The following is a 13,050-nucleotide window of genomic DNA, read 5'->3' as shown; positions in this document are numbered from 1 at the left end:
TTCATTTGCCAGTCCTGGCATCACTGATATAATAATAATAATATAAATTGTTTATTTATTTCAAAAAAAAAATACTGTTGTTATGGCGCTGTTTAAAGTTAGATGATCATCAATGGAGTTAATTTCCTGATAGAGAACGCAATCATCGGCAAAAAGATTAATATTATGTGAAGCTAAGCTGGTAAGTCATTTATAAAAATTCAGAATAATACTGGGGCTAGGACACTTCCTTGGGGTACTCCTGATGAAACAGAAATTAAAGCGGATTTCTCGTTGTTAATTTCAACAAAATATGTGCGATTACTAAGATAATTTTTAATTCAATCTCGAAGAGGACTATTTCCTAATGTTAACTCAAGTTTTACTAGAAGTTTTGTGTGTAATACGCGGTCAAATGCTTTAGAAAAGTCTAGAAATATGAGGTCTATTTTTTTCTGGTCATCAATGCTGAAGGATATATCATGTGTTAATTCAAATAACTGAGTAATAGTGGAAAGGCCTTTATGGAAACCGTGTTGACAGGGAGTTAAAATATCATTTACTTCTAGGAAGGCATTTATGTGCTTTAAGATAATATGCTCTGGTAGCTTGCATACTGTGCTGTTCAATGATATTGGTCTGAAATTCGAGAGATCAGATTTATTTCCCGATTTATGTACTGGGGTTATTTTTGCTGATCTCCATTCCCTGGGAAGGGTGCAAGTGGATAATGATTTGTTAAAGAGTAGAATAAGGAATTCAGCCACCCACTCAGCATATCGATGCAGGAATATGCTAGGAATGTTATCTGGCCCTGGTCCTTTCTTAGTGTCTAAATTTAGTAAAAGATTTAATACTCCAGTTTCTGTCATGATTATAGGTTTGACCTTCATACCTGTGCTAGAGCTCATTCTGGGCAGTTTTCCATTATCACTTGTAAAAATGGAGCAAAAGTAGTTGTTCAGAGTAATCGCAGTATTTTTGTTATCTTCGGTAGATGTTTGTCTTGTATCTCGTTTTTTAGGGTTTAAATAACGCCAGAATGTTTGGGGAGCATTATTCAGGAAATTGGGAAGTGTTTTTGTAAAGTAGTATGGGGGAAAGGGGGGGATTTGGCCCTCTTAATCTTTGATTTCAAGTCGTCAATGGCGGAAGTTAATTTTTGTACTGTGTGTTGTGACGGATGGCTTTTTAGGTTTCTTCTGAGCCGGCGAACTTTTCTTTTTGCGTGGATAACGGTTCAAGTTATCCAGGGGCTGTGTTTATGCGTTTTCTTAGTCTTCAAGGGGACGTAGTTAGCGATGCAATGTGACACAATTTATTTGTGCCGCTGCCATGAAATTTATATATCTGTGTTCGCATCATGTGAGAGTTCATTGAATGACGACAGTTCAAGAGGCAGTGCATCAATAATGCTTGTATCGACCGCTCTGCTGTAGTCTTTGTATGTTTTTGTTGATTGTGAAGGTAGCGAATCGCGATATGGTACCGCACATAATACTATTTTGGGGTCTGACAGGCCGGATGACACTTCGATATTAGCTTTATGACTGGGAAAATGATAACTTAGAAATACTAGATCTAAAATGTAGGAGCTGGATCCTTGCACGCGAGTGGGTTCAGTTACTATCTGGGTTAGATTAAAAGAGAGCATGGCGTCAAACAAAATATCTGCGCAAGGTGAGCGGTGGTGTAGTGTGTGCCAGTTGATATCGGTTAGAGTGAAATCGCCTAGTAGTATCACCTTGTTTCCCTTCACATACTGCTGCATATACACGTGCAATGATTGTAGACATTCAGATCAGGACTACGATAAATGTATCCCACAATCAAGGTGCTACTAGTAAGGCAAAGTTTGCAAAAAACGGCTTCAACTCCTTCGACTTCAGGCAATGTAATGAAAGGGATTTCTTTTTTTACCAGTAAACAACGCCTCCGCCTCGAGTTGATCGATCTTTGCGAACAATGACGTAGTTTGGGTGAGTAATTTCGAAATCTTTGATGTCTTTGTTTAGCCAGGTTTCTATTACGCCTATAAATGCCGGTTCGTAGGCTATAAATATTGATTTGAGGGGACCGAGTTTACCAATGACACTTCGAGCAATAATATTAGCGAAACTTATTTTGGACGTTGCGTACGGCGTGGACGGAGGGTCCGTGCACCGATGTCCTGGTTTTTGGGCTGTTTGAATTTAACGTTACGGGTGGCACGTCATTTTTTTCCTCGTCCCAAAAATAAAGACAGCTATTAATCTTTAGTTATTCGCACACCAATGACACCTTATCACCGGAATCCTTCCTTGGTTTTCCATATTTCCACAACTTCTTCCTAATGCTTCGAACATGCGGTGAAAAGGCCTCGCTGATGGTGTAGGAACTGTCTTTGAGTTTGCGACAGTTTTGCAAATTTTAGTTTTCTCTCGGAAGTCTAACAGCTTAAAGATTACTGGCCTAGTTTTGTTTGCCATTGGTTTTCCTAGCCTATGTATACGTTCAATAGACACTTCTTCTAATGGCAATGTAGGCTTAACGACCTTTTCATTCACTGCGCGCTCCAGAGATTCGTAATTTTCTTCCTCACAATGAGGTTCGATCTTCTGGACCGATTCTGTAGATCGTCTAATCTCAGCTCTAAGGAAGTTACAATTTTTTGCAGGCTAGCGACTTGTTCAGTGCAGGTTGAAACATTCTCTTCAAGGCATGTTAAGCGTTCTAGTTTTTTATCGATAGATGTCAGTCGTTCTTCCTTTATCCGCGATGCAGTCACAAGCTTTAATAGCCAGTGATAGCGAAGGGAATAAAAAGGAGAAAATAAGCAAAACTCACGATGAGCCATTCATGCTTTCGCCTTTGCATACGGAAGCAGTGTGAAGTGATCTCCATAACTTTTTATAGCGTGAGCTACACTGGCCGCACTCTCGCTGGCTTCGCGTGGTTCTACGGCGACCGTACTGCGCATGCTCGAGGAGCGAGTGACGTCATTGCCTCGCCGTCGCTGTCGCTGCCGCCGCGGCCGCTCGCCGCAGCTACGAGGAGCCGGATGACGTCAGTAGTCGGATGACGTCACTCCTTCGACGCCACCACTTGTGGAGCAGCAGGGATACGCGCTACTGCGCTTGTGCAAGGAGGTAGCGTCGCGCGTATAAATTTGGGGCGGTGAACGTAGCGAAGGGTGGCAGTTCCTGGCCCTACGGGGCTGGGACGGTAGGTCAACGCCGCTTGCGGCGGGGGCTAGCCAGCCACTGATGTTTATTTGTTGTAGGCCGTCATTGCACCCGCCACCGCTTCGGTGGTGGTGGACGACGGCTGTTGTTGCGGCGCGCGTCTTTCTCTCCCTCTTCTTTTCTTTCTTGTCTATTTTCTCTTCTGTCCGCACGAGGCAGCGGAGGTGACTCAGCTACAGAGCCAGTAACAGGCCCATGCATTTTCTTTTTTTTCTTCCTACAGCCACAACAACAACAGCAGCCTAGCCCGGAGTTATAGTATACCGGAGTTCTCCATGGAGAGCGATGTTAAAGAAACTCAGGCCGCTGCTAGCGGCGTAAGAGATTCTCGTCGGACGCCGAGGTTGTCACCTGGCAGTTGGCCGTTGAACGTAGGTAAAACGAAAAAAAGGCTAAGCGTGCGGCGGAGACACCGAAGCAGAGAGGAACGCCTAGCCAACAGACGTCGTCACTCGTCAGGAAGCGGAGCGGCGTGCCCTGGCCTCGCAATGGGTTGAAGACGATACAAGCCAGGACAGCGTGAAGAAACACAAACAGAAGCACGCCTTGCCAAGCAGCGCGCCAAGATGCAGAGCGCAATAATAATAATAATAATAATAATAATGATAATAATAATAATAATAATAATAATAATAATAATAATAATAATAATAATAATAATAATAATAATAATAATAATAATAATAATAATCAATCAATCAATCAATTTTTATTTAATGTGAACCGGAACAACCATGTTGTCTTCGTGCTGCAGCACAAACTAAAAAAAAGAAAAAAAAAGAAAATGCACACATGTTTTACACACACAGATAGAACACAAAAAGAAGAAATAAATAACACATAAAATGAAACAGACGAAAAGTGTCACGGAAAGAAAGAAATCAATGAGATAGCATATTATATGTACACAGTGAGAGAATTGTTGAGCACATCACGAAAGAAAAAAAAAACAATGGATAGAGAGAAAAAAACGACAGATAACTGACATTAATTAGAGTAATATAGAAATTTACATAAAATAAACAACTATTTCAGGCGCAACAAGTGCGTGGTACTTGAAACACAGGCTATAAATACAGGAAAATACAATAAAGAAATAGAATTCAACGAGGGAAAGTAAAATTTGAATATAAAGTTTAAAGTTAAAATATAAAAAAGAAACGGATAAAAAGTAGTTCAAGATACAGACAGCATTGAACAGGAGAAAAAGGAAAAAGTTTAGTAAATACAATATTTTAGGCTAGAAAGCGTTAGTTATATGTGATAAAGTACTATTTAGAATACAATGCTACGAACATCTAATATAAATGAATGGAGCGAGTTTTGGAAGATGTCAAGGTGAGGACAAAAAGAGTTAAATAACCACCGCATTCTGTCCAGAGGGAAATGGGAATGAAGAGACGGAGCAACTTGAAATGGTCTGAATTCCCTCATGCACTTTCGCGGAACGCGCAGTAGGATGTACTCTAAGAGCTGAGGGCACATAATGTGGCCATGAAGGAGTTTGTACAGAAAAATGATATCAACTCTGACACGACGGCAGTGAAGAGAAGGAAGATTCAGTTGGGTGCTCCTGGTGGAGCGAGAGGAGGAAGTTTCGCAAGAAGAGCGATATCGAAATATCCGTAAAAATTCTTTGTACTATGTCAACCTTGTCCAAGTTCGATTTGCAAGTGCCATTCCAAACAACCGACGCGTACTCCAAGAGCGGCAAGCATATGGACAGGTACAGTTATAAGAACGGAAGTAGAATACGGAACTCTCTCGAAAGTCTGCAAACGAATCCGAGTGTGCGCATAGCCCGCTGAGCAATGCCTTTAGTATGAGAGGAGAAGCTGAGGGTGCGGTCAAAAAGTACACCAAGGTCATTAATTTCATCAACCCTGTCCAACAGCACAGAAACTATGTTTAAGAAACTCGACCATTATGGCATACGTGGGCACGCCCTCTGTCTTATTAAATCATATTTCAGCGCTCGCTATCAGTATGTGCTTATAAATCAGTTCCCTTCTGATATGGTTCCAATTAGAAATGGAGTACCCCAGGGCAGCCTTTTGGGACCTCTTTTATTCAACATACATATCGATGACATATCCAACATAAGCAGTTTAGTTAAATACATCATATATGCAGATGACACAAGCTTGTTCTTCTCTTCGCGGGACATTAAAGACCTAACCTACAACGCAAATACAACTTTGACGTCATTATCAGACTGGTCGTCGCTAAACTCATTAAAGATAAACAAGGAAAAAACTAAGGCTTTATTATTCCATCCAAAGGGGCAACACATAATCAATGTGCCAATCCTCTATTTAGCCAACACTCCCATTGAGTATATACAAACATATACCTCACTTGGTGTCGTGTTTTCAGCCACTATATCCTGGGATGCCCATGTGAGCAAAGTCTGCACAGCTCTCTCTAAATATGTCGGGATTATTGCACGGAATAAGTATATTCTTCCTGTCAAGACAAAGCTGCACCTTTACTACGCGTTCTTTTATTCCTATGCATCGTATTGCTTCCTTGTTTGGGGAAAAACTACAGCTTCTAACATCCAGAAGATCCTAATTCTCCAGAAAAGAGTACTTCGTGTAATTGCCAACGTGAAATATGCCGCACATACAAGTCCGATCTACCTGCACTACAAAATAATACCGATCTACAAAATGTTTGACTACAGGTTTGCATCCTTCTATAAAAAAAACAACGGCCAATAGCAACACATTCTTTTCTAACATAGTGGTACTTACACGACACCAAACGCCGTATACGACACGAATAAGCCCTACCTACTCTTTACCGCGATGCCGAACAAATTACGGTCTTTCTACACTAAAATATATACTCCCCAAGTATTTAAACACACCGTTTTATGACCAGTTGCAGAGTATGTCTTCCGCAGCTATTCGAAGCACATTCCTTGAATAAATTGATTGTGCTGTGCTTCTGCAAACATGTATTGAATTGTAACGTTATGTAACCACTATGTTTCTTTTCCCTTTCTTTTTCTTTTTCTGTCTTTTTATTCCTGAACTTCCGATGTACCCTGATAATTTTGAGTGTATGCGTCAGATATACCCAGATAATTTTGAGTGTATGCGTCTTTTACCTTCTATTTCTTCCGTGTGTAACAAGTGTATATCAATCTCGCCCTTTCAGTCACTACAAAACTGCCTCTTTGTAGGGGTGGCGAGGCTTGTCAAGCGGTCGTAATGACTGCTTTTATCTTGCCGCCCCCAGTTTTTTGTAAAGAAAACTGGAAATAAACTGATTTATTTATTTATTTATTTATTTATTTATTTATTTATTTATTTATTTATTTATTTATTTATTTATTTATTTATTTATTGATTGATTGATTGATTGATTGATTGATTGATTGATTGATTGATTGATTGATTGATTGATTGATTGATTGATTGATTGATTGATTGATTGATTGAATAATGGTAGAGAAACCTGTGTGCTTTACGAGTAAATGAGACAACCCTAGTTTTAGAAGAATTGAGGGTAAGTCGATTCTTCACACACCAATAAAAAAAATCAGATATGTCCGATTGCAACAACAAGCAATCTTTAAAAGAATGTATTACCTTGAATATTTTTATATCATCAGCATAAAAAAGAAACTGGGAGTTCTTGATCGCCGAGGAAACATCAAAAATGAAAACGGAGAAGAGGAGCGGGCCTAATACTGAACCTTGAGGAACTCCACTGGTTACAGGATAAACAAAGGAGGTCTGTCCATTGACACTGACAAAGCAGGACCGATCAAGGAGATAGTTGCGTAGGAGGGCTACGAGTGAGGCTTCGACGCCAGAGAGTAGAATCTTTTCAAGAAGTAGTGAGTGAGTAACAACGTCGAAAGCTTTGCTCATATCACAGTACACAGTGTCAACTAGACCTCTCTGAAGGACTGCTGCAGAGGCATGTCATAAACGTGACTAGGTTGGTAGAAGTAGAGCGACACGATATGAAGCCATGTTGATTCGGTACTATGACATGTTTGGGATGGAATGAAAGTACGTTGTGCAAAGCTAATCCGAAAAGCTTAGAGGTTGCACATAGAAGAGAAATCGGACGATAATTGGAAACATCAGATTTGTTTCCTGATTTCAAGACGGGAAACACGCGTGCCATTTTCCACACGCGAGGAAAAGCAGCACTTTTTAAACAGTTATTAAATACGGCAGTCAATACTGGTACAAAAATACAACTGAAGGCTTTTATTATGGCGGCTGGAATACCCTCAAGTCCAGGAGATAAAGATGGTCTCAGACGCTTAAGACTCACAGTTATCAACTCCTCGTCAAAGAGAACGGAATTAGATGGTGCACCAGATGGGAGGCAAATGAAATCACAGTGCGGATGTTTGTAAACGGAGGAAAAATATTTGGCAAAACTGTCGGCAACATCCTGAATTTCCGACCCCTGAGAGTCAACCAAACTGATACTCGAATCTGATTTAACGGAACGCTTGCGAACGTATCGCCAGAACTGACTAGGACAATTTGAGGCACTCCTCTCTAAAGACTCAAGGTAAGAGTCGTGGTCCCGCTTGTATAAACGTTTGCAAAGAGAACGCAAGAGGCGAAACTCATCTCCCCAATTGTCAAACCCAGGGCGTTTCGCTTTGCGATGGGCCCGTTCCTTAAGTTTTAACGCCATTATCAATTTCCTTGAAAACCAGGAAGGAAACTTCCTACGCCTAGGCGTATGCAGAGGCATGTACCGACGCATACCATCAAGAACAATTTCAGTGAAGCGACTGACTTGTCCGTCCAAATCACTAATATCATTTAAAAGTGACCAGTCGACGGAAGACAAGAAATTGAAAAGACCAACATAATCACCACATGCATACGCGAAACGGGGCGAATTCCTCGCCAGATCTGAATTAGTAGAAGGTGAGGCAGAGACAGCAGTAGTAACTAGAAGTGGAGGGTGAAATTTGTCACAGCGAGTCAGCGGTATGTCTGAACTCGAGAATCGACCACTTTCAAAATTCGATAGACAGATGTCAAGAATATTACCACAGCAGTTTTCAATGAAATTGTGTTGCTGCAAAGAGTTATAATAATAATAATAATAATAATAATAATAATAATAATAATAATAATAATAATAATAATAATAATAATAATAATAATAATAATAATAATAATAATAATAATAATAATAATAATAATACTGATAAATTGGTTCTCGGGAAAGGAAAGACTCGGTATCGGTCACACGCTCTGTGGACACCTGACACGCGCTGTAATTGAAGAGAGGGAGATGGGAGCGAAAGTGGAAGGAGAGAAAGAGGAGCCGTAGTGCAAGGCTACGGAGTAATCTAAACCGCCTGAGGATCTTTAACGTGCACTGGCATCGCTTTAGCACTCGGGCGTGTCTCTCCGTTTCGCCTCCATCGAAACGCAGCCACCGTTAGAACGTAAAAAGCGGCGCATAGCAGCTGCAGAATGAGAATGAGTAAGAAGGCGATAAGAACAGCGAAGACGTCCGAACAGAGAGAGAAACGGCTTGCCAAACAGTGCCAGACTGCTGAGCGTAACAGATGGAGCATAACCGCCGAGATGGGGCGTATGCAAGAGTTCAGTCAACGGGAACCAACAGAAGAGGATGTGACTCTGCTAAACACAGATTACCACAACAAGCTCAGCCAGAGAAACGTACTTCTCGCTACGTATATCCTGGCATAGCTGAGCTACGCAACTGCCAATTTTTTTTTTATACTACATCTTCCTATTTATCCCATTTTAGCTGAATGACACCGAACGCTTACTAGGCCGTTAATGGATCATCATCTTCAGCAATAGCTGCCTAACTACGTGCGAAAACGCAGAAGGGTTCAAGCGCTAAATCAGGTCTGCAAGCCCATGTGCAAACACTGCTCAACTCCGGCCACTCTCATACACATGGCGGGGACTTGTACACACTACAACATAGACAACTCGAACACCCCAGAGACATGGGAGTCTCTCCTCCATACTTCGGAGCCAGCAGACCAACGCCGGCCTATCCAGCGCGCGATGTAGGCCGCGACATACCAAGGGATCCGCGCCGACCTCCTCTAAGCCAGCGCAACCGGTCGCTTGACTGGTCCCCTGTTTTTGCGCGTAATAAAAGAGTTCACCCATTTCTGCAATATTTTGTCATATCCTAAACTCTGTCTGCTCTCGCTTCTTTCCAGCAGCAGCCGCCCCGCAGCCGTCGTCGTCCGACAGCCCTGGTCGGCCGCTGCAGCGGGGCGAGGAGGAGCATGCGCGTCGCCCTGGTGCGATGGCGGCGGCTAGTGTCGGCGGCAGCGCTGCTCCTGTCGCCGCTGCTGCTGCTGTCAAGGTGCGCGGGGGCGCAGTGGTTCCACAAGGCATGCCCCTCGCGGCAGCTCATCGGGCCCTCGTGCCAGTGCTCGGACAAGACCAAGGGCCTGGACGTCATCTGCGAGCGCGTGGAGCGAGCCGACCGCCTAAGAGCGTCGCTGGCCGCCGTGGCCGACGCGCAGCACCCCGTGCTGTACCTAAAGATCAAGGAAGTCAGGCACGTCATTATCCCTCCTTTGTCTTTCCTGCAGTGGTGTTTTTGAAAAGTTTCTAGTGCGAAAGCAGTCACCACAGTAATTACAAACTGCCGAAATAAATGACCATAAAGCTTTTAACAACGCACTAGAAGATATATGTGGTTGGTGCATTGACTGGAAAATGATTCTTAACACCACTAAATAATATCTTATGACAATAACTAGAAAGAAGCATAAATCTAACTTCCAGTAGTGCATTAAAGACATAACTCTCCATGTAGTGACTGAACATAAATACCTTGACTTAATAATCGCCATGACCTGATATAGAGTGATCACATGGTTGCAATCACCTCAACGGCTCTAAAGCGCCTTTCCTTTATCAGACGATGCCTCAGACTATCCCCTTATCAAAATAAGATAATAGCCTATAACGCATTGATTGGATCTGCCCTTGAGTATGCTAACTCGAAGCAGCTGAGAGGAAAGCAGTCAATTCATATTTAACAACTATAAAATGACCGATGTGCCAAGAGAAATAATGCAAATAGATGGAATACAACCACTACAATCTCGTGCTAAAATCGCCCGGCTTGAACTCCAGTTCCAGTTAGTTCATCATCGCCTTAAGCATATACTACTACTATAAGCATATTACCGTTTCTGAAACAAGAGAAACGCGTCATAAGCACTTTCATATATGAAGTGGATACTGTTTTCATACTGATTGCTTTAATCATTTTTCCCATTAGCGACAAAAGAACGAAACAGCCTGAGTCCGTTTATGAATAATAGTTCATCACTGACAAAATTTGTAACTGCAGTGTATCTTCTCATTATAGTCAATCACTACTTGTTCATGAGCGCCTGTTTCGCTATAATTATACTCTTGATTACATGTTTCACATACGACTGTAGTTTTATTGCACCTATGCCATAATACACAGTCAACCATCAATACCACGTTCAAGTCCGTAGACAATCTTTATTGCGTACAACCCATATATATCTTATCAAGCAGTCTTACAGTGTTTATTTTATGAGCGCGTCTTATAACTTCTCTACATCATGTTGTATTTTTATATTCCTATTTTCTGTCATTGCGATATACCATATTTTTCTGTATACTAACATGTTGATTCGTTCAATTTTCTTGTTATTTATGGACTGTTGTCTTGTATCCAATGTTGTCAACTGTAGGCCGTTATTCTATTAGCCACATAATGCCTTCCTCCTACAATTCCAGATATGATTAGCAGTATGTGTAAATGAAATAAAATAATTAACATGCAGTCATAACTACTACATACCATCAAAGACCACTCGACATAGATACAAAGCCGTGGTATAAACAAGTCGCATGCGAAAGTGCCTGCATGACTAGGCGTAGCGAGCCTAACGTGGGATCCAAGCGTCCCTGAAGGTTCGTTTTCCATCTCACCCTCCAATCTCATACATGGTAAAGGTGGCCCTGGGTGGCTGCTCCTACCAACTCGGCTGTGTCATGAGCTGTCTTGTGTCACGCAACCCGCCCAACAATCACGACAATGTCATGTCCTCTACCACCGAAATGAGCATTCTTTTCGTACGCCACTTTCGGTAGAATGGGTCTTTTCACGCTGTCACGTTAAAACATTTCGAGTAAGCAACAACGAAACAAATGGGATTAGAGACGCTCTTGTATCCGTCACGATATGGCGGCACCCGATCAGTGGGATTTATGTTCTTCTAGCGCGATAACATTTCACAGTCGGCATTGTGAGCCACGAGAATATAACTAGGGCCGTGAACTGATCGATCAGTGGGTCGTGTGACGTCAGAAGACTATGTGACATGACCGATCTAACAGCTGCTTATCAGTCTGGTTTCGCCTTTAAGGTGGGAGGGTTCTATCTGATTACAGCCCTCCTGGAGGCTTGGATCAGGAGATAGATTGCCCCTGGGCCACGCAAACACATTCATACAGGCTTTATATCCGTCAAGTGGTCCTTGATATATTCTCATGATTACGACTCAATGGTAATGAGTATGCTTGGGAAAATAAGGGCGCAAGTTGAAAGGTAAGTGAAATACCTGTAGCAAAGTACATGTACCGGTGCGGACAAAATATTGCGGAGCACGCTTCTGGATTTTGAAAATCTCTTACGCATTCCGTGAAGTAGCCACGATGGATAATTGGGAGTGCATGCGAGCGCACCTGCGACATGTGCTAAATATGTATGGGGTACATCCTTATATTCTCTAGGTAATGCATGGCACCAATTTTTACAACCGAAGCGTCTTCCGTAATATTATGGCCGGGGCTGTGACGAGTATCCGTCGCAAAAGGACCCGACATAAGGGAACCATTAACGCTGCCACATTATGCTCGTATTTTAAGGGTTCCACATTCTAATGTGTTCGTTTCCTGTTTCCGCTCTGTATGCTCGTCGCCCTAGAGCTCCTGGTTTCTCCCTTCTTTCCTTCTTTTTTTCCCGAACACAGTCTTGAGCGGTTCCCTCCCGGCTTGCTGGACGGCCTCGAGATTTCTCACCTGCTCATTCACCACAGCAACGTGTCCGAGATTCACCTAGACGCCTTTCGAGGGGTGGGCGACCGGTTGGAGTCACTCGACCTCTCCCAAAATGCCCTCGAAGAGGTAACTGCACGTATTCAGAGTGGGAACAAAACACGGGGGCAGGAAACACTGCGTCGGTTGAAAACTAGATACTTTTTGCACAGCGCTAGTGCTTACCACTACCGTTCACCGCTACTGGCAACAACACTGCAGACAATCTGACCCCGGTGTGCCAGGTTCACGGCATTTGGCATCTGGGTGCCATGTAGCGCCTTCTTAGCGATCTGCTCATGCGTATTTAGGGCGCGATAGCGGCAGACGGTGGCGGCAGGTGGTAGCGCCATGCTAAAACTCTTTCTTGAGAGACTGTTGAGGTAGCAGGGATGCTAGGGCTGCTCTGTCCGCATTAAACATCACTGGGAGTCGACAGCTATCTACCCTCACCTCCCTGTACCTTTAATGGGCCAGGTGGACGGTGGCAACTTTACCGAGTGGGTTATCAGTGAACATAGTTACTTTCGAATGTTTTACCGAGATGTACTTATGAATAATCAAGCACAGTAAACGCTTCTATCACGAGCCTCTTAGCATGGGACAGAACCCGCCATCATGCTTTCAAGCGCAAACATTTAACAAAGTTACTCAAACTGCACCGCGCAAAGATTGCCAAAAAACGCGTTAAAAGAAGCGGGGGACACCAAAGCTCCGCCCTTAAGTGTGCGACTGAACCGCATCAAGGGCTTCCATCTACGACTCTCTTT

General features: G+C 42.8%; 1 protein-coding gene across 4 annotated transcripts in view; it reads left to right on the top strand.

Annotated features, from left to right (window-relative positions):
- LOC146197698 (uncharacterized) overlaps positions 1-13,050 on the top strand; it is a 448,896-nt gene that overhangs the window by 324,651 nt on the left and 111,195 nt on the right. For 3 of the 4 annotated variants that reach the window (XM_084599608.1, XM_084599606.1, XM_084599609.1), the window contains exons 4-5: positions 9,409-9,752; positions 12,217-12,370. In XM_084599608.1, the coding sequence (XP_084455734.1) occupies positions 9,475-9,752; positions 12,217-12,370 (432 nt within the window). In that variant the 5' untranslated portion in view covers positions 9,409-9,474. Of the gene's footprint in view, positions 1-9,405; positions 9,753-12,216; positions 12,371-13,050 lie in introns of all 4 variants that reach the window. The other variant, XM_084599607.1, reaches the window with a different exon arrangement.

The sequence above is a fragment of the Amblyomma maculatum genome, chromosome 3, assembly GCF_055883805.1.
Source record: "Amblyomma maculatum isolate TAMU_Amacu chromosome 3, ASM5588380v1, whole genome shotgun sequence".
Taxonomy (NCBI): Eukaryota; Metazoa; Arthropoda; class Arachnida; order Ixodida; family Ixodidae; genus Amblyomma; species Amblyomma maculatum.
This window is presented reverse-complemented; position numbering and strand designations above follow the sequence as displayed.